We start from the raw sequence: 24,760 nt of genomic DNA, 5'->3' as shown, positions 1-24,760 counted from the left end.
TCCTGCTGGCCAACCCCGGAAGTGACGTTTTTATAGTATCAGGCTAACCATTGGTTTGCCATCTAACGATGCCGTTGGATGATCAAATAAATAAAATCCTACGTTAAAAACTGGATACTTTATTTGAAACTTCAATCCTTAAATTTATATGTTGTGTCTTTGCCAGTAGATGGCGCTAATTTCAGCTGACTTCCCAGGATCCCACGATGCTTTGCAGCAGCACGCAAAGCATCATGGGATACCCAAGTACGCGAAGGATAGTAGCGGTGTATCCTTGGAATCGGCTAAAACGAGTGCATATTTCCGAGTACACATTTGGAGTGTCCTTCGGACTTTTGGGAATTGGGGTAAGCCTTTGCACAGTGCTATGACGCAACTTAGTTTCAAAGTGCATACTTCAAGGATGCAGAGCCTGAATTGAGACACAGCATGAGAGTGGGTTGTTCCACTGCAGCGAAACTCAACAGTCATTCGATAAATGCTGGGATTTGTACCGCCCATCGGACCCTCAGCGTCTCTGGGGTCTATGGAGCAGTGGGCTGGCCTCGGCTGGCCCGGACGCTCAGCTTCTGCATGATGATTGGATGATCTGTTCAAGAGAGGCTGAATCCCTTTTTGATTGACGGTGAAATGCGATCAGCGATCTTGAAGTATAAACATCCGCCGAAGCAGTTTTCAAGTGTTTCATTCCGTTGTTCTGAGTTGATCCAGAGACTCTGCTGATCCTCTGAGCGACTTTGTCTTTGCTACAATTCTAGCTAGCTACAATTCTAGCGTCTATTTCTGGTGTTTTTGTTTTTTTTATAGACGGTAGCTGCTTGTGTTTGGAGACTCTGACTTCTGACACAGCGGGAGCTGCTGAGCCTCTCCCCCGTCACAAAGCACTCACAGGCGGTCACACTTCACACGAGCCTCGCGCAGTAGCTCCAGCTAGCGAGCTAACTGCGCATAATGGCAGATAATATGAGTGTCCTGAAAAGTTGTGGCTTTGATTCAGGGAGACTGAGGTCTGAACTTCAAGCCCTACATTCAAACCAGGACTTGCAGGGCAACAGAGGGAAGCTGTGTGATTTCTTGCTGTTTCTGAAAGACATGGAGTTGGACAGTGCAACACCTAAGCTGTACAAACTGCTGTCTTAGTGGCAACCATTGGAGCTCCATCTGCAGGTGTGGAGAGGAGCTTCTCCTGTTTAAAGCAGCTCAAGTCTTGAACCTGCAACACAATGGGCCAAGGCAGTTTAAGCAGCCGAGCTCTGCTGGCCATTGAGAGGACACTCACAGGTCATTGGATAAATGGACACTGGTCAAGTCCCTGGAAAAGACGGCTCGCTGGTACAACAGGGTCACTGATCATTTTTATTGAAAGAAATTGATGGCATAATTTATGTATAAATGAACGAATGGATTTTATGATGTCGGCAGAAAATGAGCTTCCCCTCCTTGAAAGACCAGCAGCCGCCACTGCCCTCAACAAGTGTCCAGTCTCATCATGTCAGGGAGAAACAGGTGCAGCTCTTCAAAGAGCAAATCACATTTTTCTCACCGTTCTGCCACTGAGGGGCGCTGTTTGACCAGTTTTTGTTTTGTTTGTAGCCACAATGCAAGCATCAGTTGTATCATACTGGGGAGTTGATCCTTCTGCCTGGCAACAAGACATTTCCAGCCACTAGAAAAAGTATGTCCACATAATAATAATGCTGACAATCAATCAATCCAGATTGAGACAACAGCAAGGCTCAGACTCTCCAGACAGGAGTCCAGCATGTAGATGGGAAGTGTGAACAGTGTGGAGCAGTTGAATGTGAGGAAGATGTGGGCAGGAGAGGAGAAGAGGCTCCACGTGGCCTTTGATTGAGAAAATCTACTGAAGAGTGGAGCTGAAGGAAGTCTCCAAGCATTGCTTTGACTTTCTACACAACACACAATTAATAGGAGCACCTTTTGATTGTCTTCAAGGTTACAGACCGTAGGTGGCGCTAATGCTCCCTAGAATGGGGAGCAAACTGCCAGATAGTACGTGACAAGAAGAGCACACACACCTGTATGCACTCTCTCTCTCTCTTACACACAGCGTCATGTGACTTCCTGGAAGTGTGGTAGCAGTTGAGGCGGCTGGATGGGAGGAGCCACAGTGTGCAGCAGAAGCAGGAAGAGAAGCTGAAAGTTAAAGTTGTTCTGTGTCAGGCTCCATTTTGAGGCGAGGCAGCAGCAGCAGCAACAGCAGCAGCAGCAGGTGAGTCCTGACTTACTAAAGACCTCATCAAATGTGACGCTAGTCAACTTTTTATCAATCCACTTTTATTTGTACGGCGCTAAATCACATCCAAAAACGTCTCAAAGTGCTTTGACCAATCAGAGAAAGAGAAGCAACTGGGCCCCCAGAGCAGCAAAGGCCGACAGTGGGGGGAGGAGTCAACAATGTGACTTCAGTCTGGTTGATTTCTTCCTGTTCTCTCGCTCCCAAGTGGAAGTCAGAGGCTGTGTCTCAATTCAGGTTCTGCACCCTTCAGACCGAGTGTCCTCCGTTTGAAGGAAGCGTTCTTCGAGGACCTGGCCTAGGAGGATGGACCAAACCCCGCCTCCCTTGTAACCACCCGGGACGGTCTAGCCTTCGGCGTATTTCCTGGTTGCGTCACCGCCGTTCCCTCCTGCTGGCCAACCCCGGAAGTGACGTTTTTATAGTATCAGGCTAACCATTGGTTTGCCATCTAACGATGCCGTTGGATGATCAAATAAATAAAATCCTACGTTAAAAACTGGATACTTTATTTGAAACTTCAATCCTTAAATTTATATGTTGTGTCTTTGCCAGTAGATGGCGCTAATTTCAGCTGACTTCCCAGGATCCCACGATGCTTTGCAGCAGCACGCAAAGCATCATGGGATACCCAAGTACGCGAAGGATAGTAGCGGTGTATCCTTGGAATCGGCTAAAACGAGTGCATATTTCCGAGTACACATTTGGAGTGTCCTTCGGACTTTTGGGAATTGGGGTAAGCCTTCGCGCAGTGCTATGACGCAACTTAGTTTCAAAGTGCATACTTCAAGGATGCAGAGCCTGAATTGAGACACAGCATGAGAGTGGGTTGTTCCACTGCAGCGAAACTCAACAGTCATTCGATAAATGCTGGGATTTGTACCGCCCATCGGACCCTCAGCGTCTCTGGGGTCTATGGAGCAGTGGGCTGGCCTCGGCTGGCCCGGACGCTCAGCTTCTGCATGATGATTGGATGATCTGTTCAAGAGAGGCTGAATCCCTTTTTGATTGACGGTGAAATGCGATCAGCGATCTTGAAGTATAAACATCCGCCGAAGCAGTTTTCAAGTGTTTCATTCCGTTGTTCTGAGTTGATCCAGAGACTCTGCTGATCCTCTGAGCGACTTTGTCTTTGCTACAATTCTAGCTAGCTACAATTCTAGCGTCTATTTCTGGTGTTTTTGTTTTTTTTATAGACGGTAGCTGCTTGTGTTTGGAGACTCTGACTTCTGACACAGCGGGAGCTGCTGAGCCTCTCCCCCGTCACAAAGCACTCACAGGCGGTCACACTTCACACGAGCCTCGCGCAGTAGCTCCAGCTAGCGAGCTAACTGCGCATAATGGCAGATAATATGAGTGTCCTGAAAAGTTGTGGCTTTGATTCAGGGAGACTGAGGTCTGAACTTCAAGCCCTACATTCAAACCAGGACTTGCAGGGCAACAGAGGGAAGCTGTGTGATTTCTTGCTGTTTCTGAAAGACATGGAGTTGGACAGTGCAACACCTAAGCTGTACAAACTGCTGTCTTAGTGGCAACCATTGGAGCTCCATCTGCAGGTGTGGAGAGGAGCTTCTCCTGTTTAAAGCAGCTCAAGTCTTGAACCTGCAACACAATGGGCCAAGGCAGTTTAAGCAGCCGAGCTCTGCTGGCCATTGAGAGGACACTCACAGGTCATTGGATAAATGGACACTGGTCAAGTCCCTGGAAAAGACGGCTCGCTGGTACAACAGGGTCACTGATCATTTTTATTGAAAGAAATTGATGGCATAATTTATGTATAAATGAACGAATGGATTTTATGATGTCGGCAGAAAATGAGCTTCCCCTCCTTGAAAGACCAGCAGCCGCCACTGCCCTCAACAAGTGTCCAGTCTCATCATGTCAGGGAGAAACAGGTGCAGCTCTTCAAAGAGCAAATCACATTTTTCTCACCGTTCTGCCACTGAGGGGCGCTGTTTGACCAGTTTTTGTTTTGTTTGTAGCCACAATGCAAGCATCAGTTGTATCATACTGGGGAGTTGATCCTTCTGCCTGGCAACAAGACATTTCCAGCCACTAGAAAAAGTATGTCCACATAATAATAATGCTGACAATCAATCAATCCAGATTGAGACAACAGCAAGGCTCAGACTCTCCAGACAGGAGTCCAGCATGTAGATGGGAAGTGTGAACAGTGTGGAGCAGTTGAATGTGAGGAAGATGTGGGCAGGAGAGGAGAAGAGGCTCCACGTGGCCTTTGATTGAGAAAATCTACTGAAGAGTGGAGCTGAAGGAAGTCTCCAAGCATTGCTTTGACTTTCTACACAACACACAATTAATAGGAGCACCTTTTGATTGTCTTCAAGGTTACAGACCGTAGGTGGCGCTAATGCTCCCTAGAATGGGGAGCAAACTGCCAGATAGTACGTGACAAGAAGAGCACACACACCTGTATGCACTCTCTCTCTCTCTTACACACAGCGTCATGTGACTTCCTGGAAGTGTGGTAGCAGTTGAGGCGGCTGGATGGGAGGAGCCACAGTGTGCAGCAGAAGCAGGAAGAGAAGCTGAAAGTTAAAGTTGTTCTGTGTCAGGCTCCATTTTGAGGCGAGGCAGCAGCAGCAGCAACAGCAGCAGCAGCAGGTGAGTCCTGACTTACTAAAGACCTCATCAAATGTGACGCTAGTCAACTTTTTATCAATCCACTTTTATTTGTACGGCGCTAAATCACATCCAAAAACGTCTCAAAGTGCTTTGACCAATCAGAGAAAGAGAAGCAACTGGGCCCCCAGAGCAGCAAAGGCCGACAGTGGGGGGAGGAGTCAACAATGTGACTTCAGTCTGGTTGATTTCTTCCTGTTCTCTCGCTCCCAAGTGGAAGTCAGAGGCTGTGTCTCAATTCAGGTTCTGCACCCTTCAGACCGAGTGTCCTCCGTTTGAAGGAAGCGTTCTTCGAGGACCTGGCCTAGGAGGATGGACCAAACCCCGCCTCCCTTGTAACCACCCGGGACGGTCTAGCCTTCGGCGTATTTCCTGGTTGCGTCACCGCCGTTCCCTCCTGCTGGCCAACCCCGGAAGTGACGTTTTTATAGTATCAGGCTAACCATTGGTTTGCCATCTAACGATGCCGTTGGATGATCAAATAAATAAAATCCTACGTTAAAAACTGGATACTTTATTTGAAACTTCAATCCTTAAATTTATATGTTGTGTCTTTGCCAGTAGATGGCGCTAATTTCAGCTGACTTCCCAGGATCCCACGATGCTTTGCAGCAGCACGCAAAGCATCATGGGATACCCAAGTACGCGAAGGATAGTAGCGGTGTATCCTTGGAATCGGCTAAAACGAGTGCATATTTCCGAGTACACATTTGGAGTGTCCTTCGGACTTTTGGGAATTGGGGTAAGCCTTCGCGCAGTGCTATGACGCAACTTAGTTTCAAAGTGCATACTTCAAGGATGCAGAGCCTGAATTGAGACACAGCATGAGAGTGGGTTGTTCCACTGCAGCGAAACTCAACAGTCATTCGATAAATGCTGGGATTTGTACCGCCCATCGGACCCTCAGCGTCTCTGGGGTCTATGGAGCAGTGGGCTGGCCTCGGCTGGCCCGGACGCTCAGCTTCTGCATGATGATTGGATGATCTGTTCAAGAGAGGCTGAATCCCTTTTTGATTGACGGTGAAATGCGATCAGCGATCTTGAAGTATAAACATCCGCCGAAGCAGTTTTCAAGTGTTTCATTCCGTTGTTCTGAGTTGATCCAGAGACTCTGCTGATCCTCTGAGCGACTTTGTCTTTGCTACAATTCTAGCTAGCTACAATTCTAGCGTCTATTTCTGGTGTTTTTGTTTTTTTTATAGACGGTAGCTGCTTGTGTTTGGAGACTCTGACTTCTGACACAGCGGGAGCTGCTGAGCCTCTCCCCCGTCACAAAGCACTCACAGGCGGTCACACTTCACACGAGCCTCGCGCAGTAGCTCCAGCTAGCGAGCTAACTGCGCATAATGGCAGATAATATGAGTGTCCTGAAAAGTTGTGGCTTTGATTCAGGGAGACTGAGGTCTGAACTTCAAGCCCTACATTCAAACCAGGACTTGCAGGGCAACAGAGGGAAGCTGTGTGATTTCTTGCTGTTTCTGAAAGACATGGAGTTGGACAGTGCAACACCTAAGCTGTACAAACTGCTGTCTTAGTGGCAACCATTGGAGCTCCATCTGCAGGTGTGGAGAGGAGCTTCTCCTGTTTAAAGCAGCTCAAGTCTTGAACCTGCAACACAATGGGCCAAGGCAGTTTAAGCAGCCGAGCTCTGCTGGCCATTGAGAGGACACTCACAGGTCATTGGATAAATGGACACTGGTCAAGTCCCTGGAAAAGACGGCTCGCTGGTACAACAGGGTCACTGATCATTTTTATTGAAAGAAATTGATGGCATAATTTATGTATAAATGAACGAATGGATTTTATGATGTCGGCAGAAAATGAGCTTCCCCTCCTTGAAAGACCAGCAGCCGCCACTGCCCTCAACAAGTGTCCAGTCTCATCACGTCAGGGAGAAACAGGTGCAGCTCTTCAAAGAGCAAATCACATTTTTCTCACCGTTCTGCCACTGAGGGGCGCTGTTTGACCAGTTTTTGCTTGTTTGGTTTTGTTTGTAGCCACAATGCAAGCATCAGTTGTATCATACTGGGGAGTTGATCTTTCTGCCTGGCAACAAGACATTTCCAGCCACTAGAAAAACTATGTCCACATAATAATAATGCTGACAATCAATCAATCCAGATTGAGACAACAGCGAGGCTCAGACTCCCAGACAGGAGTCCGGCATGTGGATGGGAAGTGTGAACAGTGTGGAGCAGTTGAATGTGTGGAAGATGTGGGCAGGAGAGGAGAGGCTCCACGTGGCCTTTGATTGAGAAAATCTACTGAAGAGTGGAGCTGAAGGAAATCTCCAAGCATTGCTTTGACACACACACATGGCATCATGTGAGGAGGAGCCACAGTGAGCAGCAGAAACAGGAAAAGAAGCCAAAAGTGAAAGTTGTTCTGTGTCAGTCTCCATTTTGAAGAGTTGCAGCAGAAGCAGCAGCAGCAGCAGCAGCAGCAGCAGCAGCAGCAGGTGAGTCGTCACTGACTGAAGAACTCATGAAATGTGATGTGAGTGGACACCAGCAGTCGTGTGTCTGCTTGATCCCACTGGGAACTCAGTATGTCTTCCTGTTCTCTCTGTTTGAAGTGGAACTCACTGGGTTCTCAGCTCACTGTCACACTTGATGTTTCACCTCAGACTCACTCCAGGACTCAAGATGAGCCTTGCAGTCGATAACGAGTCCATGGGTCGACCTATTTCCTTCAGTAATGAACCTGGAGCCTCTGGAACAGAGTAAGAACACTAATGTCCTTGTTTCTCAGTCTAATTCTAGTTTGATTTGACAGTGATAAATTCCTCAGAAGGTGAAAAGGTGTCAGATGTTGTGGTCAGTGGTCAAGAGAAGAGAATCTTTGACACGGTCACATTCATCATGTTGAAATGCAGCAAAGCCCTTCTGAGACTGAACTTTATGCAGTGGCAGGAATGTTTGATGCTCTGTCATAAAGTGCAGCTCAACTCCACTGAGATGAATTTCAATCCAAAGTTCAGTGCAATGTGACTCCACTGTCTCTGTCTGCTGAGAAACAAAGGGCCAGTTCCACAGAGCCACTGCTCAACCAGAGCCCACCAGGTGTCAACCACAGCAGATAGAAAATATACATTTGATAGATGAATATGTCATCTAATAATATATGAGATGATGTGACAAGAGCAGCCTAGAAAACAGCTACAAATCCATGACGGGCGCAACATGGTGGCTAAAAGACGGCGTCATTAACATCTGCGCTCCATTCTTTGTGGCTCAAATTCTTTGATTGTGAAGCTGCATGAAGGGATTGAATTTAGAAAAGACAGCAAAAGACAAGAAGTGATTTGTGAAGAGCCCACTAGGAGGCCAGCAGGCTGTCAGTTAGTGTTGATGGAGACAATGATTCCATCCAACTAATGATGGTGTCAGAAAAACAGCTGACAAGTGATGGACACCAACAACTGATCCAATCAGTCAAAGCCAAAGTGTCTCTACAGGAAGACGGAGGGGAGTCCTGGTGGTGAGGAGCAGCAGCTGCAGGAGCTTCTACAGCAGCAGAAGATCAGTCTGGAGAGGAGATGTGAACGTGTGACTGAAGGTCAAGAAGCAGGAAGTCAAACCCTCCTCAACAGCATGTACACTGAGCTCTACATCACTGAGGGACTGAGTGAGGAGGTCAACAGAGAGCATGAGGTCAGGCAGCTGGAGACCAAGAAGACCAAGGAGAGCCTCCACGACCGTCCAATCAGGTGCAGCCAGATCTTTGCAGCCTCACCTGAGCAGCAGGGACTCAGAGTCAGAGTGGTGCTGACCAACGGCGTCGCTGGGGTTGGAAAAACCTTCTCAGTGCAGAAGTTCACTCTGGACTGGGCCCAGGGCCTGGAGAACCAGGACCTTCATCTGGTGCTTCCTCTCTCATTCAGGGAGCTCAACTTGGTCAAAGAGCAGCACTACAGTCTTCTGGAGCTGCTCCATGTTTTCCATCCAACGTTAAAGAAGCTCACAGCAGAGCAGCTGCATGTCTGCAAACTTCTCTTCATCTTGGACGGCCTGGATGAAAGCAGACTGGCTCTGGACTTTAAGAAGAAGCGGGTGGTGACTGACGTCACTCAGAAGAAGTCAGTCAGAGTCCTGCTAACAAACCTGATCAGAGGAGATCTGCTTCCCTCGGCTCTGCTGTGGATAACTTCCAGACCTGCAGCAGCCAATCACATCCCTCCGTCATGTGTGGACAGGCTGACAGAAGTACGAGGCTTCACCGATGACCAGAAGGAGGAGTATTTCAGGAGGAGGTTCAGAGATAGAGGAGATGTGTCCAGCAGGGTCATCTCCCACATCAAGGCCTCCAAGAGCCTCCACATCATGTGTCAGATCCCGGTCTTCTGCTGGATCACTGCCACAGTTCTGGAGAGCATGTTGAGCTCAGAGCAGAGAGGAGAGCTGCCCAAGACCCTGACTGACATATACTCACACTTCCTGCTGGTCCAGACCAAGAGGAAGCAGCACAAGTATGGAGGAGGTCCACAGGAGCTGACGGAGGCTGACAGGGAGCTTCTTCTGAAGCTGGGCCAGCTGGCATTTGAACATCTGGAGAGTGGAAACATCATGTTCTACAGTGAAGACCTGGAGAAGTGTGGTCTCAGTGTGCCTGACGCCTCTGTGTACTCAGGAGTTTGTACAGAGATCTTCAGAAGAGAGAGTGTGATCTTCCACAAAACCGTCTACTGCTTCGTTCATCTGACTGTCCAGGAGTTTCTGGCTGCAGTCTACTGCTTCCACTGTCACATCAAGAGGAAGAAGGAGGTTCTTCAGAATTCCCTCAAAGACTCAAAAGCAGAGGCATCACAAGAAAATATGTTTTTAAAATTTTCAAATCTGTTTAAAAAAAAAGAAGCCCCAAACACTAACCAAACCTTGGACACCCTGGATGAGTTCCTTAAGAGAATGATGGTGAAATCCCTGCAGAGTCCAAACGGTCACCTGGACTTGTTTGTTCGCTTTCTCCATGGACTCAGTCTGGAATCCAACCAGAGACCCTTAGGAGACCTGCTGGGTCTCACTGACAACCATTCTAGAACCTTAGAGAAGGTCATCAACAACCTGAAGGAGATGAACACTGGTGATGTTTCTCCTGACAGAAGCATCAACATCTTCCACTGTCTGCTGGAGGTGAAGGATCAGTCAGTGCATCAGGAGGTCCAAGAGTTCCTGCAGTCAGAGAACAGATCAGAGAAGGAACTCTCAGCCATCCAGTGTTCAGCTCTGGCCTACATGCTGCAGATGTCAGAGGAGGTTCTGGAGGAGTTGGACCTCAGCAAGTACAACACAACCCAGGAGGGAAGATTGAGACTGATTCCAGCTGTGAGGAACTGCAGGAAGGCTGTGATACATTTAAGAGGGTACGTAAACACTGTGTGTGTGTGTGTGTGTGTGTGTGTGTGTGTGTGTGTGTGTGTGTGTGTGTAAACTCTATGTGCTGTCATTCTTGGCCAGGTCTCTCTTGTAAAAGAGATCTTTGATCTCAAAGGGACAAACCTGGTTAAATAGTTGTAATAATAATTCAACTCCAGAAAAGAGTTGTCAGAATTAATAAAGTTCAATCAATAAAGTTCCCTAAAGCACAAATCAATGATTGATAGAGTCAAAGATCTTCCAATTCATAGATATAGTGGACTTGAAAACATTAGAAATACTATTTCCAGGAAAGAATGAAAATCTTGCGCTCAGTATTCTAAGTTTTTTTTCATCCATGGTGATGATGATGGTGATGGTGATGATGATGATGGTGATGACGATGATGATGGTGGTGATGATGATGGTGATGATGGTTTTGATCATGATGATGGTGATGATGGTGATGATGGTAGTGATGATGATGATGATGGTGATGATGATGGTGGTGATGATGGTGATGATGATGATGGTGATGGTGGTGATGATCAAGATGATGAATGTGGTGATGATGATGATGATGATGATGATGATGATGGTGATGATGGTGATGATGGTGGTGGTGGTGATGATGATGATGAAGATGATGAAGATGGTGATGATGGTGATGGTGATGGTGGTGATGATGATGATGGTGATGATCATGAAGATTGAAGCAGCAACTTCTCACTCTGCTCTCCTTCATTGCAGATATGATAATGAACTCTCAGAGGTTCAGTGTGCAGTGGTGTCTTCAGCTCTGCAGTCCAGCCCCTCCCACCTCACACTGCTGGACCTGAGTGGCACCGACCTGAAGGATCCTGGAGTGAAGCTGCTCTGTGCTGGACTGCAGAGTCCAAACTGCAGACTGGAAGTTCTCAGGTCAGTTCCTGCTTTCTACTGGTGGACAGTGTGTGTCAGCAGATGACAACTGGTGTGTAATGCTGCTCAGTGTGAAGACTTTGAAGCAGATATTAAAGACTCATCTAGACAAAGTGGATGTTGTTGATATTTTCATGTCAACAATCTGCAGCCAGAAAAGACTTTGGATGGTGGAAGAAAGTGTGGAAAATGTCTCCAGTCACTTTGGAGCTCAATGGAAGTTGTTGATTGGTGATGAAGGTCACATGACTGAGCAGAAGATCCTGTGAAGAAATATTAGAGGCAGATTAATAGTGCAGCAGTATTTCTTCATCTTGTCCTTTGAATGTGTTTGACTTGTAACGAGACTCTGATCACTGAAAACAGCCACAAGCACACAAAGGACTCACTGATTATTTTCCATCTTCACTGCTGATTGGCTGCACACTGACTGACACACTGCTGTTGTTATTGTGTTGACAACACACTGGCACAATGACTCCTTTGAGGGAATGACTCAGTGATCCCAACAGCTGCACATCTGGATCATCAACAGGGAGAAATTACTCTTAATATGACATTTACACCATGGAAGAAATCAAATATTCATTCTCTATTCAGGTTGGAGTGGTGCTGGTTGTCAGAGCTCAGCTGTGATTGGCTGCTCTCAGCTCTTAAGTCCAACCCCTCCCACCTCAGACTCCTGGACCTGAGTAGGAACCAGCTGCAGAATTCAGGAGTGAAGGTGCTGAGTGGTTTTCTGCAGAGTCCAGACTGTAAACTGGAGACTCTGGGGTCAGTTCACCCTCTTCACTCTACAACTTGTATCACTCTTGTTATTGTTGTCATGATTTTCACTTCACTGCTGTTGGAAATTCAATTTGCAGTCACTGCTTTGTGTTTGAAATGAGTGAAACTGTGTTTGAAGGTACAGTATGTAAAATCCTGCCACCTAGTGGTCAGATTTCAGATTGCAGTGCTTACTTGCTGGCCCTCCCTCTCCCCTTCTTGCCAGTGAACTACGGTGGCCTTCCAGCATCATAAAGGATGTGGTTGACAGCAAAGGTGTCTAGTTCTCTGTATAATGATACATTTCCATCAATACAAATATTACAACCATCTATTAGCATCACAATCAGTCATAGTCACAGCAGACAGTCCAGTGCATGATCTTCAGCTAGCGCTAGCATTAGCCACCTGTATGAGCACTTAGATACTGTAAATAGATCCAGCTGGACTCAGCAGAAGGTCAAGGGTCAATGCAGGTTCTATCATCTCAGTCAGTTCAGTATTGATGAACAAGATGCAGAAAGGATTCCACTGAATTTCAGTCACTTAATAACCATTTGTTCTCAGCATTTGCTTTTTTAGAGGATTCCAGCCTCCAACCATCAATATGAAACTGTCTCTCAAACTCATCTTCCCAACCAGCCGCCTACAAACATGGCGGTGCAAGATGGCCACGACCTTTGACCTTCTGCCTGTTTCTCGAAAGAAGCATTCTAACGGCAGGAAAAGCAGAGGACTTTTATTTTCTACTAATCAAAGACTTCAAACTATATTGATGGTTGTATATGAAGCTTTCAGCAATAAATCTGCACTGATTTTACACACTGAACCTTTGAGGCAAAATGAATCGATGAATTCCAACATTGTTAACAGCTGATCAGTGGTCACATGACTAAACAGGTTGATAAAAAATATTCTATTGTGGTGATTCATTATTTCAGTATTATTGTTGTGCTTCTGATTGGTTTAATGGACATTACAGTGTTATAGACATTAATATTTTTAATTTCAGATAGTGATGAAAACGCCACTCACTCCATCATTTATTCTCTATTCAGGTTGAGGGAGTGCAGTTTGTCGGCGCTCAGCTGTGATTGGCTGCTCGCAGCTCTGCAGTCCAACCCCTCCCACCTCAGACTCCTGGACCTGGGTTGGAACCAGCTGCAGGATTCAGGAGTGAAGAAGCTGAGGGGTTTTCTGCAGAGTCCAGACTGTAAACTGGAGACTCTGGGGTCAGTTCACCCTCTTCACTCTACAACTTGTATCACTCTTGTTATTGTTGTCATGATTTTCACTTCACTGCTGTTGGAAATTCAATTTGCAGTCACTGCTTTGTGTTTGAAATGAGTGAAACTGTGTTTAAAGGTGCAGTGTGTAAAATCCTGCCACCTAGTGGTCAGATTTCAGACTGCAGCGCTCATTAACTCACCCTCTCTCCCTCCCTCTCTGTTTCTGTAGTGTCAGATTCTGAAGTCGACATTTCACTTTGATTTTCAGAGTGATGACACCCTGGAAAAACTCTCCATCATTTATTCTCTATTCAGGTTGGTGGGCTGCAGTTTGTCAGAGCTCAGCTGTGATTGGCTGCTCTCAGCTCTGAAGTCCAACCCCTCCCACCTCAGATTCCTGGACCTGACTAGCAACCAGCTGCAGGATTCAGGAGTGAAGGAGCTGAGTTGTTTTCTGCAGAGTCCAGACTGTAAACTGGAGACTCTGGGGTCAGTACTGGTTTGGAACCAGTGGATGATGGTTTCAGCACCAAACACACTTTATCACACATGTTGAATAAACACTGAACTGAAGGTTGATTCATATCAAAATGACATCCACAAATATGAAAATTTCATTCTGTTCATGTTTGAAATTTAAAGCAGGTCATCAGTGGTCATGTGACCAAACATCATTTCAACACACATTAGTTTTGGACTGAGGATTTAATTTCAAGGTGACATTTTCTGTAGTGTCAGATTCTGAAGTCCACATTTCACTTTGATGTTCAGAGTGATGACACCCTGGAAAAACTCTCCATCATTATAAACTCTCCATCATTTATTCTACATTCAGGTTGGAGAGGTGCAGTTTGTCAGATCTCAGCTGTAATTGGCTGCTCTCAGCTCTGAAGTCCAACCCCTCCCACCTCAGACACCTGGACCTGAGATGGAACCAACAGCTGAAGGAATCATCAGTGAAGCCACTGATGGATCTTGTCCACAGCAGAGACTATCAACTGGAGAGTGTGAGGTCAGTACTGGTTTGGAAGCAGTGGATGATGGTTCCAGCACCAAAGCCAGTTGATCCCACAGCAGAAGTCCAGTGTTCCCATTCACAGTGTGAGAGGAGGATGGTGACGTCCAGCTGCTCCTCATTCATCCAACATCTGCTGCCAAACTGCTTCTTCTCTCAGTTCACCACTCAATTATTGATCAGTTCATCTTCATCAGGCCTCAGTATCAGTCCAACACTCCATGGTCACATGACCTTCATATGTTCCACACTTGACATGTGACTGAGAGTCTGCTTCTTCTCACCAGTCACTCCATCATCTCCATCAACAGTCAACGTCTCTGTGATGATGCCTTCAAGGACCGTGAGTCCTGACTGCTGCTGTCTCTTCTTCTCTCTACAGGTGGAAGGACTGAGGGAGGATGAGGAGGAGAGTGAAGAGGAGAGTGAAGAGGAGAGCTCCATCTAGTGGTGGCTGACAGAACTACAACCAGTGGAGCTAAACGGCAAGCTGGTACGACCTTTTACCCCAGTGCAGCCTGGTGGCTGGCGGACTGCTTCTCCCTACAAGCTCTATGAAGATATTGAGGGAGGATGAGGAGGAGAGTGAAGAGGAGAGCTCCATCTGGAGGTGGCTGACAGAACTACAACTACTGGAGATGAATTGACACACCGTGTGTGTGGGCGTGTCACGACCTTTGACCCCAGTGGAGCCTGGCGGCTGGCGGACTGCTTATGTAGGGAGTACAAGCTGCTGTGGTTACTGGGAGAGATGTCCCAGAAGCCACTGGTGGAGCTGAATCCTCAGTGGAAGAAGCAGGACTTGGAGATGGAGGCCGGAGGAGATGGATCTCCGCATGAAGCCTCCTTTTCACTTTGGATCAAAGGTTCTGGTTGTGTGCCACCACTTTCAATGTTGCTCCTGAGCTCATTGGTTGTTCCTGGTTGGTTGAACAATTTTCTGAATAAAGTTTTTTAACAAACTTATTCCTTGTTGTTTTTACTCCCTTCAGTCTCCAGCAGGGCTCCTCAGTCAAATTGAACCGAATAAATCCACTAAACGTCGACCGTCCAATCACAGTTCAGCATGAGATGGAGTGGTAGAAAGCAAAATATAGATGAGGAAATCAATGGATTTCAACACTGTCAACTTCCTGCTCCGTCACTTCCTGTCGTCTTTCACCAGACCACAGAGACTCTTTCCACTCACTGATACAATACACACATAGAAAATATACACAACATAGAATGTACATTTTTTTCATGTCCAAAAAAAAAAAAATACAACTTTAATTTGCTCAGATTGCATCGTAACCAAGATCTTAGACAAGAAAACAAAACATAAGAATCTAAAAAAAAACAAAATAGTTTGTTCCCATTTCACTTAATTTGCATATAAAGCTTCAGCCTCCTCTTTTCCCATCTAACAGTGTGTGAATGTGTGTGTGGGGTGTCAGATCGTAGGCTACACTTGCTGACACAAGGATGTTTATTTGTCACAAACAGAAATACAAGTGTGTGACACGTCGTGTAAAAGCATTTTGTTCAGCTTTTCTGTGCATGGGTGATAGAATAAACAACATTAAAAGACTATGAAACCAACTCAGATGGTGCAGCCTACAGTGCGGATAGCAAGCTGGGGGTCTTTGATATGAAAAAAGATTGACAGTCCCTTGGCTACACTTTGAATATCGCAATGATAGCATGCAGTGAAGGTTAGCTTGATAACTGACATAATGAATTAACGGTAACGTTACTTACTTTTGCCTTGGCAACACAATGATGGTCGATGACCTGGTACTGCGTCTCCCTCACCCATCCACACACCATCTGGTTGTATGCCTCCAAACCTTTGTAAGATTTTAGGTCTTCCGCTGTGTACGGGCTTGCTGACTACATCAGGATATGTGAGTGAGGCAAGAATGGCCGGGTGGTCGTGGGTCCAGGAGGAGGGAGGAGCCAACTCGTACGGATCTGCACCACCAATAAACCGTAGCTTCTCGAAATATCGGGCGTTCTCTTGTGATCCAAGTCCTTCCCGATATTCCTTTGCATCTTGAATGCGTTTTGATGAGCTTTGGTGTGCTTTGGACGTGGCTATGCACACTTAAACTGTTTTAAAAAAAATACCACAAGTCGCCACTGCTTTCAGTAGAGTTGTTTACACTGAGTATCTCCAATATGGAGGCGCAGCGAGGGTACCGCCCAAGTCGTGACGTCGGTGAAAACCCTCTATAGCTCATATCATGAATAATTACAGTAATTGGATTGTATTTTATAGAAGTCTTAAAGACATTACAGCTTAGCATGGGACAGAGCTATTCCAAGCAAAATCCAAAGAAGAAGAAGAAGAAGAAGAAGAAGAAGAAGAAGAAGCATTTATTGATCCCACATTGGGGAAATTTGCAGTTTGTTTTTTCTCAAAGTCCTTGAATGAGGCTGAAACTGAGGTCAATGAGCGTCCTGTCATGGTTGAGACAGAGTGGAAGGATGCAAACCAAGACTTCCAAAGGACCAGTGGACCATCAGAAGGTTTGAAGAGCGGCCAGGTAGCTCACTGCATCAGAGGAAGAGCTTTGAATGTCAAGGTTGTTGGTTCAAGACCCGGCACAGGCACACTAGTGTTTTCAATTCAAGAGGAGCAATTTGTCATCACAATTGAAGCATCCAGTATTCAGAGACATTTTGCTTTTCATGCTGAGCTACGTGAAAACTCTGAAGTCACTTCTACTGATCTTTTGGGGCCGTTGGAGCTCAAAATGGACATTCAGCTGTTGTTGGGACTCCAACCTCCAACCATAGGAACCATCAGTCCACCCTGAGCCATCAGCTGACTCTTCAAGTACATCCACTGCTACGTTGATCCTTGCTTTTGGAGCCATTGACCTTCAAAATGGATCTCAGTCCATGGTGGGACTCGAACCAACAACCTTGTGATTCACAGTCAGTCGTCTTATCAACTGAGCCGTCTGTGTTGTTTTTTTCAAGTACAAAGAATTTTAAATACTTTCATTAAAAGTTATTAATAAAGTCCTGTGGTAGCTTAGCACGAGACGGCGCTACTCCAAGCAAAATGTCAACATGGCTGAAAACCAGAAGAAAACACACACTATAGTATAAAGTATAAATATACACAGTAAAAACCTGGTCATGTGGGATTTGAACCCACATCTCCTACAACCACAGTCAGAGGTTTAGCCTACTGAGCTAACCACCTTGTTAGCCTGAGGACTGTGGAGGTCAATAGGTCACCCTGTTCATACAGCCTATTATACAGCCCACTGCTTCTGGTAAACACATGACTATAAAGTGTGTCATTATATTATACAGTGACCTATATATGATTGATTTGATGCTGATGATCTTCTATTATTCATCACTGATGAGGAAATGAGTTGAAGAGTCTTTGGTTTTGGCAACTTGTTGTCCTTTGTTGTGTGTCTGTGTCGCTGCTTGTCAGTGTGTGTCAGTGTGTGTGTGTCAGTGTGTGTCAGGTGAAGCACTGAGGCCTCTGTAGTTCTTTGCTTTCTCAGCGCTGAAGATGGTCTTGTGGGGAGCAACGCTGACTCCCAACACGGAGGTCATGGGATCGAATCCCAGCGTGGACCAGAGGTACAACACTGGAGTGTGTGTCTGCGTGTGTGTGTGTCTAAACCAAAACCAACAAAAACCAACACAAACTCCAAACAAACCTAAAACCAACCAAAACTTGCGTTGCGTCGCGTGCATGGAATTTGTGAGCATTTCAATCTTCCAGCATTTGGAATTTCCTTCAAGTGAGATCAACAGGAAGCAGCAAACAGGTGAGTGGAGCTAGCTGGCTAACTAACTAGCTAACTAGCTAGCTCCCCCTTCCTTCTTTTCAAACTCTGTTTGAATTCCATTTTCAAAGAGTGAGGAGATGTATGTATGTGTGTCTAAAGAAGGACGACACAAAAACTTGTTTCTCACCGATCTCTCACTAAAGGCAGGAATATTCAATATAGGCTCTTTATCACCTACACAAATACTGTAGACTATCGGCTGTGCTTGTCTGTGGCGACACGTTAGAATCTGTTATTGCTTTGCATCACCCTCTCGCATAAACAAAAAAACAAACAAAAAAACAACCCTTCGAGTCGGACAGGAGGACTCGCATACATACATACACATGTGTCTAAAAGGCTTCAGCTCCACTTGTTGTGTTGCACTTGTACAAAGTGACTGTGGCTGTTTGTTTCTCCTGCAGAGTCCAGTGTTGAAACGCACCAATGTCAAGTCACTGCTGTCTATTGATGGAGTGACATCCCTGCACAGCCCTCAGGAACCTGCTTAGCAGTTTAGCAGCTTAGCTCAGTGGGTTAGCCTGCTGACTGTGGTGCTGGAGACCAGGGTTCCAATCCTGGTTGTTGGTTCAATTCTCAAGCAAAGCCTCTTTTGTTCTCTTGCTACTGTGAACCAAGCCCAACTCCAACACTAAGTCAGCCTCTAATCCAGGGGTGGGCAAACTGTTTGACTGGTGGGCCATGATGGCTTCTACAATATGACAGAGGGGCCGCTTTCTCATTGGAGGAAGAAATATAGCGGGGGATGTGTAGACAACATGTTGCTTTAATGGCAATTAAATAATGAACACAACAAAATAATTGTTTTCATTATTTTCTATTTCATGACTTAATGACTATTAATATAATTCCTTGAAGTTTGGTGGGCCGGATTGGAAAGTGTAATGGGCCGCATATGGCCCCCGGTACGTGGTTTGACTTCAAACCTGGATCCTCTGACATGATTCCTCCCTTCTGAACAGGCCAGAGGTGGAATCATCTTTATAAGACCTTCCATTCCTGAAATACGCATCTTTGACCTATGAATTTGACCTTTGACCCGGCTCCAACCGTCTGACCCCTGATTCAGTTGTTCCGTTAGAATCAGGCTCCCTGACACTGGGAGGGTGGGCGTAGTTTCAACTCAACAACAGGAAGGTAAAGTCAGTGAATGTGGTTTTGAACAGTGCCACTGATCCCTCTTGGCCCTGCGCTTTTCCACTGGGGGGCGCCAGAGGACTGCAGGGGAGGCGAGCGTGAAAAGTGCGGCGTCATATTGAAAGTGAAGCCAAAGTTGAAGGATGAAGCGGCGGGAAAAGCAACAGTGTCCATCGTGATGATGAAAGTCTCTGACGACAGTTGATGTGTTGATGATTTGGTTGGAGGAATTGCACCAGCAGCCTCAGAATGAAGACATGAGTTGACTGGAGAAAGGGAGGAGCTTTCAATGCATTGAAAAATATGTTGGAAAACACTGCGATATTTATTAGAATGTGTTTCAAAGAGATGGTAAAGCATGCAGGTGATAAAATGTGTTGGAAAAAGACATTGGAGATCAAACACAAAGGATTATTAAAATGTTATTGAAATACACACGTTTAAAAACATACACATGTGAAAGATGTTTACAAAAAATACACATGTGTACAACATTTATTGATTGTTGAACAAAGCAATGACCTTGACCTCTGACCCCTGACCCATCTGTTTCTCCTGGTTTCATTGGTTGTGGCTTCATTTGATACGTTTTCAGATTTGGTTTCTAAAAGGCTTCTGATGTTTTTTTTAGCAGATTCATCAGGAGAACAACAAGCACAACTACAGTCACACACACACACACACACACACACACACACACACACACACACACACCTTCAATAAGGTTGAAATGTGTTTTGGATCATTTCGTTTTGACAAAAATGTTGAAAGATTGTTGACGTTTGTTTTTTACTGTTTGTGGACAACAACAGGAAGTTGTTTGTTGGTTACTCTGAACTCTTTTCCGACTTTTTCCATTTTCTCTGAAGTATCAACTGAAGATGGAATATTCATGTATTGTGTCCTACAACTCAGTTTCTCACAATCACTGCAGTCGCCTGCGATTGTTGATTTTTTACAACGTGTCACGTGTGGTGTTGTTTTGAATTATCATTGTCTCCTCTGATGACTGCAGAGGGAAAAACCACCTTTCATCCTCTTCTGGCTGCCTATATTATCTAAAGGCGTTATTCACTTCATAAAACACTTTCACTGTTGTCGGTGATGGGTGTAGTGAACAACGATGTCCGCTAGAGGGAAGCAGAGGACCACTTACACAAAGGTAAAAGCAGAAAGAACGACGCCCAATTCACACCAAAGGCGTCTGCGTCTGTTTCCACCACCACCACGACCAGGGGGCGGTGCGGGCGCGTTTTAGAAGCGTCGTAGAAGAACCAACAACTGGAGCACTTTGGAAAAATACTGCGGCTGATGGATTTTTCACACTTCACTCGTCGCCACTGAGTCAGTGGCAGGAAGTCGCTCCACTGAACAAAATATAAACGCAACACTTGTTTTGGTTCCCATTTTTCATGAAGTCAAAGATCTAAAACTTTGTCTGGACTCAAAATCCTGACCCTTGTGTGAAAAACACTCTTCCAGGAAGGCAAACAACAACTTGCAGCTTCCAGTCCAGTCCCTAAGCAGCTGAGACTGGGAGGTTGTAGGTTCCATCCCCGCCTGGCTCACACCAAGACTGTCAAAATGCTCACATTGCCTCCCTGCTTCAGTCTTCAGGGTTGCAACTGTGGCTTGGTGCTGTTCTTTGATTGAAAGCATGCTCAGCTTTGCTGCCATCTGCTGGTTTGGCAACGCCACACAGGCTCAAATGAAGAGAGTCAGTCAAATCATCAGACAATGCAGCAAAGTGTTGGGCTGCACTTTGCCAAGCTTGGAGAGCATCTACAGACAGAGGATGCTAAACAAGGCCAGGAAGACCACCAGTGACCTGAGCCCCCACCCCCTGGCCTGCACCTTTGACTGGCTTCCTTCAGGGTGACCATACTGCCCCCCTCTGTTTAAACTCCTGAACAGCCAGCACACTTCCTAACTTTAGCCTCTCAGCTGGTCTGGAGAAGCAATAAAACTACTGCTGCTCCTAATGACTCTTCATGACATGTGACTACTGGGCTCTGTCCATGATCCCACTGTCGCCCCCTGCTGCTCTGGGGGCCCAGTTGCTTTTTTCTTTGATTGGACAATGAGACGCCTTTGGTTGTGATTCAGCGCTGGACAAACAAAAGTTGATGAACACATTGAGTCTGCTTCTCATCAGCAGTGAATGTCTCTGATGATGCCTTCAAGGACCAAAGTGTGAGTGCTGACTCCTGCCGTCTCTTCTTCTCTCCTCACATGGAAGTGATGTGTTCATGTTGAGGGAGGATCACTTGGTCCTGAGGATGGGGGGAGGGCTCTTCCAGAGTGCAGCCAGTAGGGGGCATTAGAGGCTCGGCCTTCTTGTTGTCCTCAGGAGCTGACAGGAAGTGTCACATCCCTCAACCAGTGTCCAGTCTCATCACGTCAGGGAGAAACAGTTGCAGCTCTTCAAAGAGGAAATCACATTTTTCTCACCGTCATCATGGACTGCCAACAAGTGATGGTAGTTCTGGAAAGAGCCGCCAGGGGGCGCCCTCAACTCAAAACTACCTTCTATTGCAGACTTTACAGAGAAATGAACACATGGTGAAAAAATAAGACATTGATTAACAGGCAGATATTTCAGACAGGTCACTCTATAATATGTCAATAAGAAACACAATGTGTTCAAATGTGGTCTTGAACCTTCAAACCTTCCTATGACGTGTCGGTCCTCGCAGCTCCCAGTTCTGCCACTGAGGGGCGCTGTTTGAGCAGTTTTTGCTTGTTTGGTTTTGTTTGTAGCCACAATGTAAGCATCAGTTGTATCATACTGGGGAGTTGATCTCTCTGCCTGGCAACAAGACATTTCCAGCCAATAGAAAAACTATGTCCACATAATAATAATGCTGAAAATAAATCAATCCTCTCTCTCTCTGCCCCCCCCCACCTCTGTCTCACTCCCACCCACTCTCTCTTTCTCCCCCACCTCCCCCCTCCCTCTCTCTCTCTCTCTCTCTGTTACACACATCATCACGTGACTTCTTGGAAATGTGGGAGCAGTTGAGGCATCCGGATGGGAGGATCCACAGTGAGCAGCATAAACAGGAAAAGAAGCCTGAAGTGAAAATTGTTCTGTCAGACTCCATTTTGAAGCGCAGCAGCAGCAGCAGCAGCAGCAGCAGCAGCAGCAGCAGGTGAGTCCTGACTGATTGTCCTGTGACCTCAGGCATGTCGTGCACTGTATTATATCAACAGGTCACGCTGGAACCAATGATGGATCATTGGGCTCCCTGCCAAATAAGGACTTGTTTACTGCTGCAATCAGTAATCAGAGACTTGGATCAAAGGCTGCCTCAACATCCAATGAGGCTTGGGTCTGGAGAGCAGGCAGCCAGTCAGAGGAGGACAACATCTGGGAGCATCTGCATGTTTTCTTTCTGTATAAAAGGACTGGGTCAAGGGACAGGTAGCAGTCAGACTTCATGCCCTGACAATACTTTGTTGTTGCTAGGGTTTTGAACTGGGCCCAGAGCTCTGTATATTTGTACCCTCAATTGATTTATTTACGAAAGACATATTTAAATTGGCAGTCTTCTCCTGAGACTCTTCAATCAACCAACACGCGGATCAGCAGCACGGCACAAGGAAATCTGATCCAACAACGTAGACTACAGTATATATGGCAATATTTTAGATAGGCTATGGAAAATACAAATGGTCCTCAGGTGTTGGTGACTAACGCGTCTTGACTTTCTTTCCATGATGGCAGCAGTCTGGTAGAGGAGGAGGCATCGTAATGCCAGGAGCACAGGAGCGCCTTTATCCCAGCAGAGTTTCACTGTTTGACCTCTGAGAACGGGACATTTTAAAGAGAGAAATATTCAAACAATGCTTTGCTTTAATCTTGCTGCATGTCTCCTTGCTTCAGCAGCGAGGGCAGCCAGGTCAGCATCTGAACATGTTTGTTTTCTTTTCCGTGCATCCATCAACACAAACCAAACACACAACTCACCAACAACCTTTGGTCCAAACTGCTCTCAGGTTGCCAGACCGCAACATTCCCACCTGGTTCAGGTGGGAATGTTGTGGATCCCCGCATCTGTGGCGCAGATTGCAACCGCAAAACACGCCGCATTTTACCGCTGCGCCCTGTGACCTTGTTTCTTCTTCTTCTCTCTGTCTGAGGTGGAACTCACTGTGTTCTCAGCTCACTGTCACACTTCCTGTTTGACCTCAGACTGACTCCACTTCACAAGATGAGTGGTCGTGTGGAGGAAGAGGAGGACGGAGCAGAGCCTCCAATGTTCAACCGTTCATCTCTAAAGAACTCCTGGTCCAGGAAAAAACCTCAGACCTCCAGTGAAGAACCTGGAACCTCTGGAACACAGTGAGAATCTAATGTGAGAGAACCAGTCTGAACTTTTCAATGTGACCTTAAATATTCCTGTTTTCAACACAGACAGAAAGCAGAGTCTCCAGTGCCCAGCAGTCTGTCCATGAAGAGTGACCACTCCAAAGATCATCCTGAGAACTTCAGTAAAGACCCAGGAGCTTCCAGTCACAGCCAGACTGACCACAGTAAGACTGTCCACCTGCACCTCCTTCACTTCTCCCTCTGAGATCATGTCAGGACCTCCAGTGAGAAGATTCACTGAGGGACGTTGAGAGCAAACAGTCACACAGCAGCTTCACCACAGCAGCTGAAAAGTTGTGGAGAGAAAATGATGCTCACACTGTCACACTGATGTTTTCTTCTCCAACCTTTTCTCTGCTCCAGAGGCTGATGATGGTCTGCAGGAGCTTCTACAGCAGCAGAAGATCAGTCTGGAGAGGAGATGTGAACGTGTGACTGAAGGTCAAGAAGCAGGAAGTCAAACCCTCCTCAACAGCATCTACACTGAGCTCTACATCACTGAGGGACTGAGTGAGGAGGTCAACAGAGAGCATGAGGTCAGGCAGCTGGAGACCAAGAAGACCAAGGAGAGCCTCCACGACCGTCCAATCAGGTGCAGCCAGATCTTTGAAGCCTCACCTGAGCAGCAGGGACTCAGAGTCAGAGTGGTGCTGACCAACGGCGTCGCTGGGGTTGGAAAAACCTTCTCAGTGCAGAAGTTCACTCTGGACTGGGCCCAGGGCCTGGAGAACCAGGACCTTCATCTGGTGCTTCCTCTCTCATTCAGGGAGCTCAACTTGGTCAAAGAGCAGCACTACAGTCTTCTGGAGCTGCTCCATGTTTTCCATCCAACGTTAGAGAAGCTCACAGCAGAGCAGCTGCATGTCTGCAAACTTCTCTTCATCTTGGACGGCCTGGATGAAAGCAGACTGGCTCTGGACTTTGAGGACAACCAGGTGGTGACTGACGTCACTCACAAGAAGTCAGTCAGCGTCCTGCTAACAAACCTGATCAGAGGAGATCTGCTTCCCTCGGCTCTGCTGTGGATAACTTCCAGACCTGCAGCAGCCAATCACATCCCTCCGTCATGTGTGGACAGGCTGACAGAAGTACGAGGCTTCACCGATGACCAGAAGGAGGAGTATTTCAGGAGGAGGTTCAGAGATAGAGGAGATGTGTCCAGCAGGATCATCTCCCACATCAAGGCCTCCAGGAACCTCCACATCATGTGTCAGATCCCGGTCTTCTGCTGGATCACTGCCACAGTTCTGGAGAGCATGTTGAGCTC

The 24,760-nt window shown here is 46.5% G+C and overlaps 4 protein-coding genes across 16 annotated transcripts in view; 3 read left to right on the top strand and 1 right to left on the bottom strand.

The window, feature by feature from the left end:
* Positions 1 to 24,760, bottom strand: part of fam110b (family with sequence similarity 110 member B) — a 160,410-nt gene that overhangs the window by 95,545 nt on the left and 40,105 nt on the right. The window lies entirely within an intron of this gene.
* LOC142881323 (NLR family CARD domain-containing protein 3-like) overlaps positions 410 to 24,760 on the top strand; it is a 25,955-nt gene continuing 1,604 nt past the window's right edge. The window contains exons 1-4 of one of the 2 annotated variants that reach the window (XM_076015534.1): positions 4,387 to 4,879; positions 23,336 to 23,466; positions 23,539 to 23,657; positions 23,857 to 24,760. The exon at positions 23,857 to 24,760 is cut by the window's right edge and continues 1,604 nt beyond it. In XM_076015534.1, coding sequence (XP_075871649.1) covers positions 23,336 to 23,466; positions 23,539 to 23,657; positions 23,857 to 24,760 — 1,154 coding nt within the window. In that variant the 5' untranslated portion in view covers positions 4,387 to 4,879. Of the gene's footprint in view, positions 4,880 to 7,343; positions 7,356 to 23,335; positions 23,467 to 23,538; positions 23,658 to 23,856 lie in introns of those variants that run through there. The other variant, XR_012925557.1, reaches the window with a different exon arrangement.
* The window catches only part of LOC142881319 (NLR family CARD domain-containing protein 3-like), a 27,665-nt gene continuing 10,281 nt past the window's right edge, over positions 7,377 to 24,760 (top strand). For 2 of the 12 annotated variants that reach the window (XM_076015524.1, XM_076015523.1), the window contains exons 1-4: positions 7,379 to 7,619; positions 8,355 to 10,256; positions 10,999 to 11,169; positions 11,770 to 11,943. In XM_076015524.1, the coding sequence (XP_075871639.1) occupies positions 7,510 to 7,619; positions 8,355 to 10,256; positions 10,999 to 11,169; positions 11,770 to 11,943 (2,357 nt within the window). In that variant the 5' untranslated portion in view covers positions 7,379 to 7,509. Of the gene's footprint in view, positions 7,620 to 8,354; positions 10,257 to 10,998; positions 11,170 to 11,769; positions 11,944 to 12,995; positions 13,170 to 13,434; positions 13,656 to 14,001; positions 14,179 to 14,563; positions 15,148 to 24,760 lie in introns of those variants that run through there. The other 10 variants (XM_076015529.1, XM_076015527.1, XM_076015521.1 and 7 more) reach the window with 9 other exon arrangements.
* The window catches only part of LOC142881318 (NACHT, LRR and PYD domains-containing protein 12-like), a 195,500-nt gene continuing 192,956 nt past the window's right edge, over positions 22,217 to 24,760 (top strand). Inside the window, exon 1 of the mRNA XM_076015517.1 lies at positions 22,217 to 22,273. The gene's annotated coding sequence lies outside the window, so the exon portion shown is untranslated. The remainder of the gene's footprint in view (positions 22,274 to 24,760) is intronic.

The sequence above is a fragment of the Nelusetta ayraudi genome, unplaced genomic scaffold (assembly GCF_046127955.1).
Source record: "Nelusetta ayraudi isolate G7.1 ecotype Tasmania unplaced genomic scaffold, CSIRO-AGI_Nayr_v1 ptg000190l, whole genome shotgun sequence".
In the NCBI taxonomy this organism is placed as follows: Eukaryota; Metazoa; Chordata; class Actinopteri; order Tetraodontiformes; family Monacanthidae; genus Nelusetta; species Nelusetta ayraudi.
This window is presented reverse-complemented; position numbering and strand designations above follow the sequence as displayed.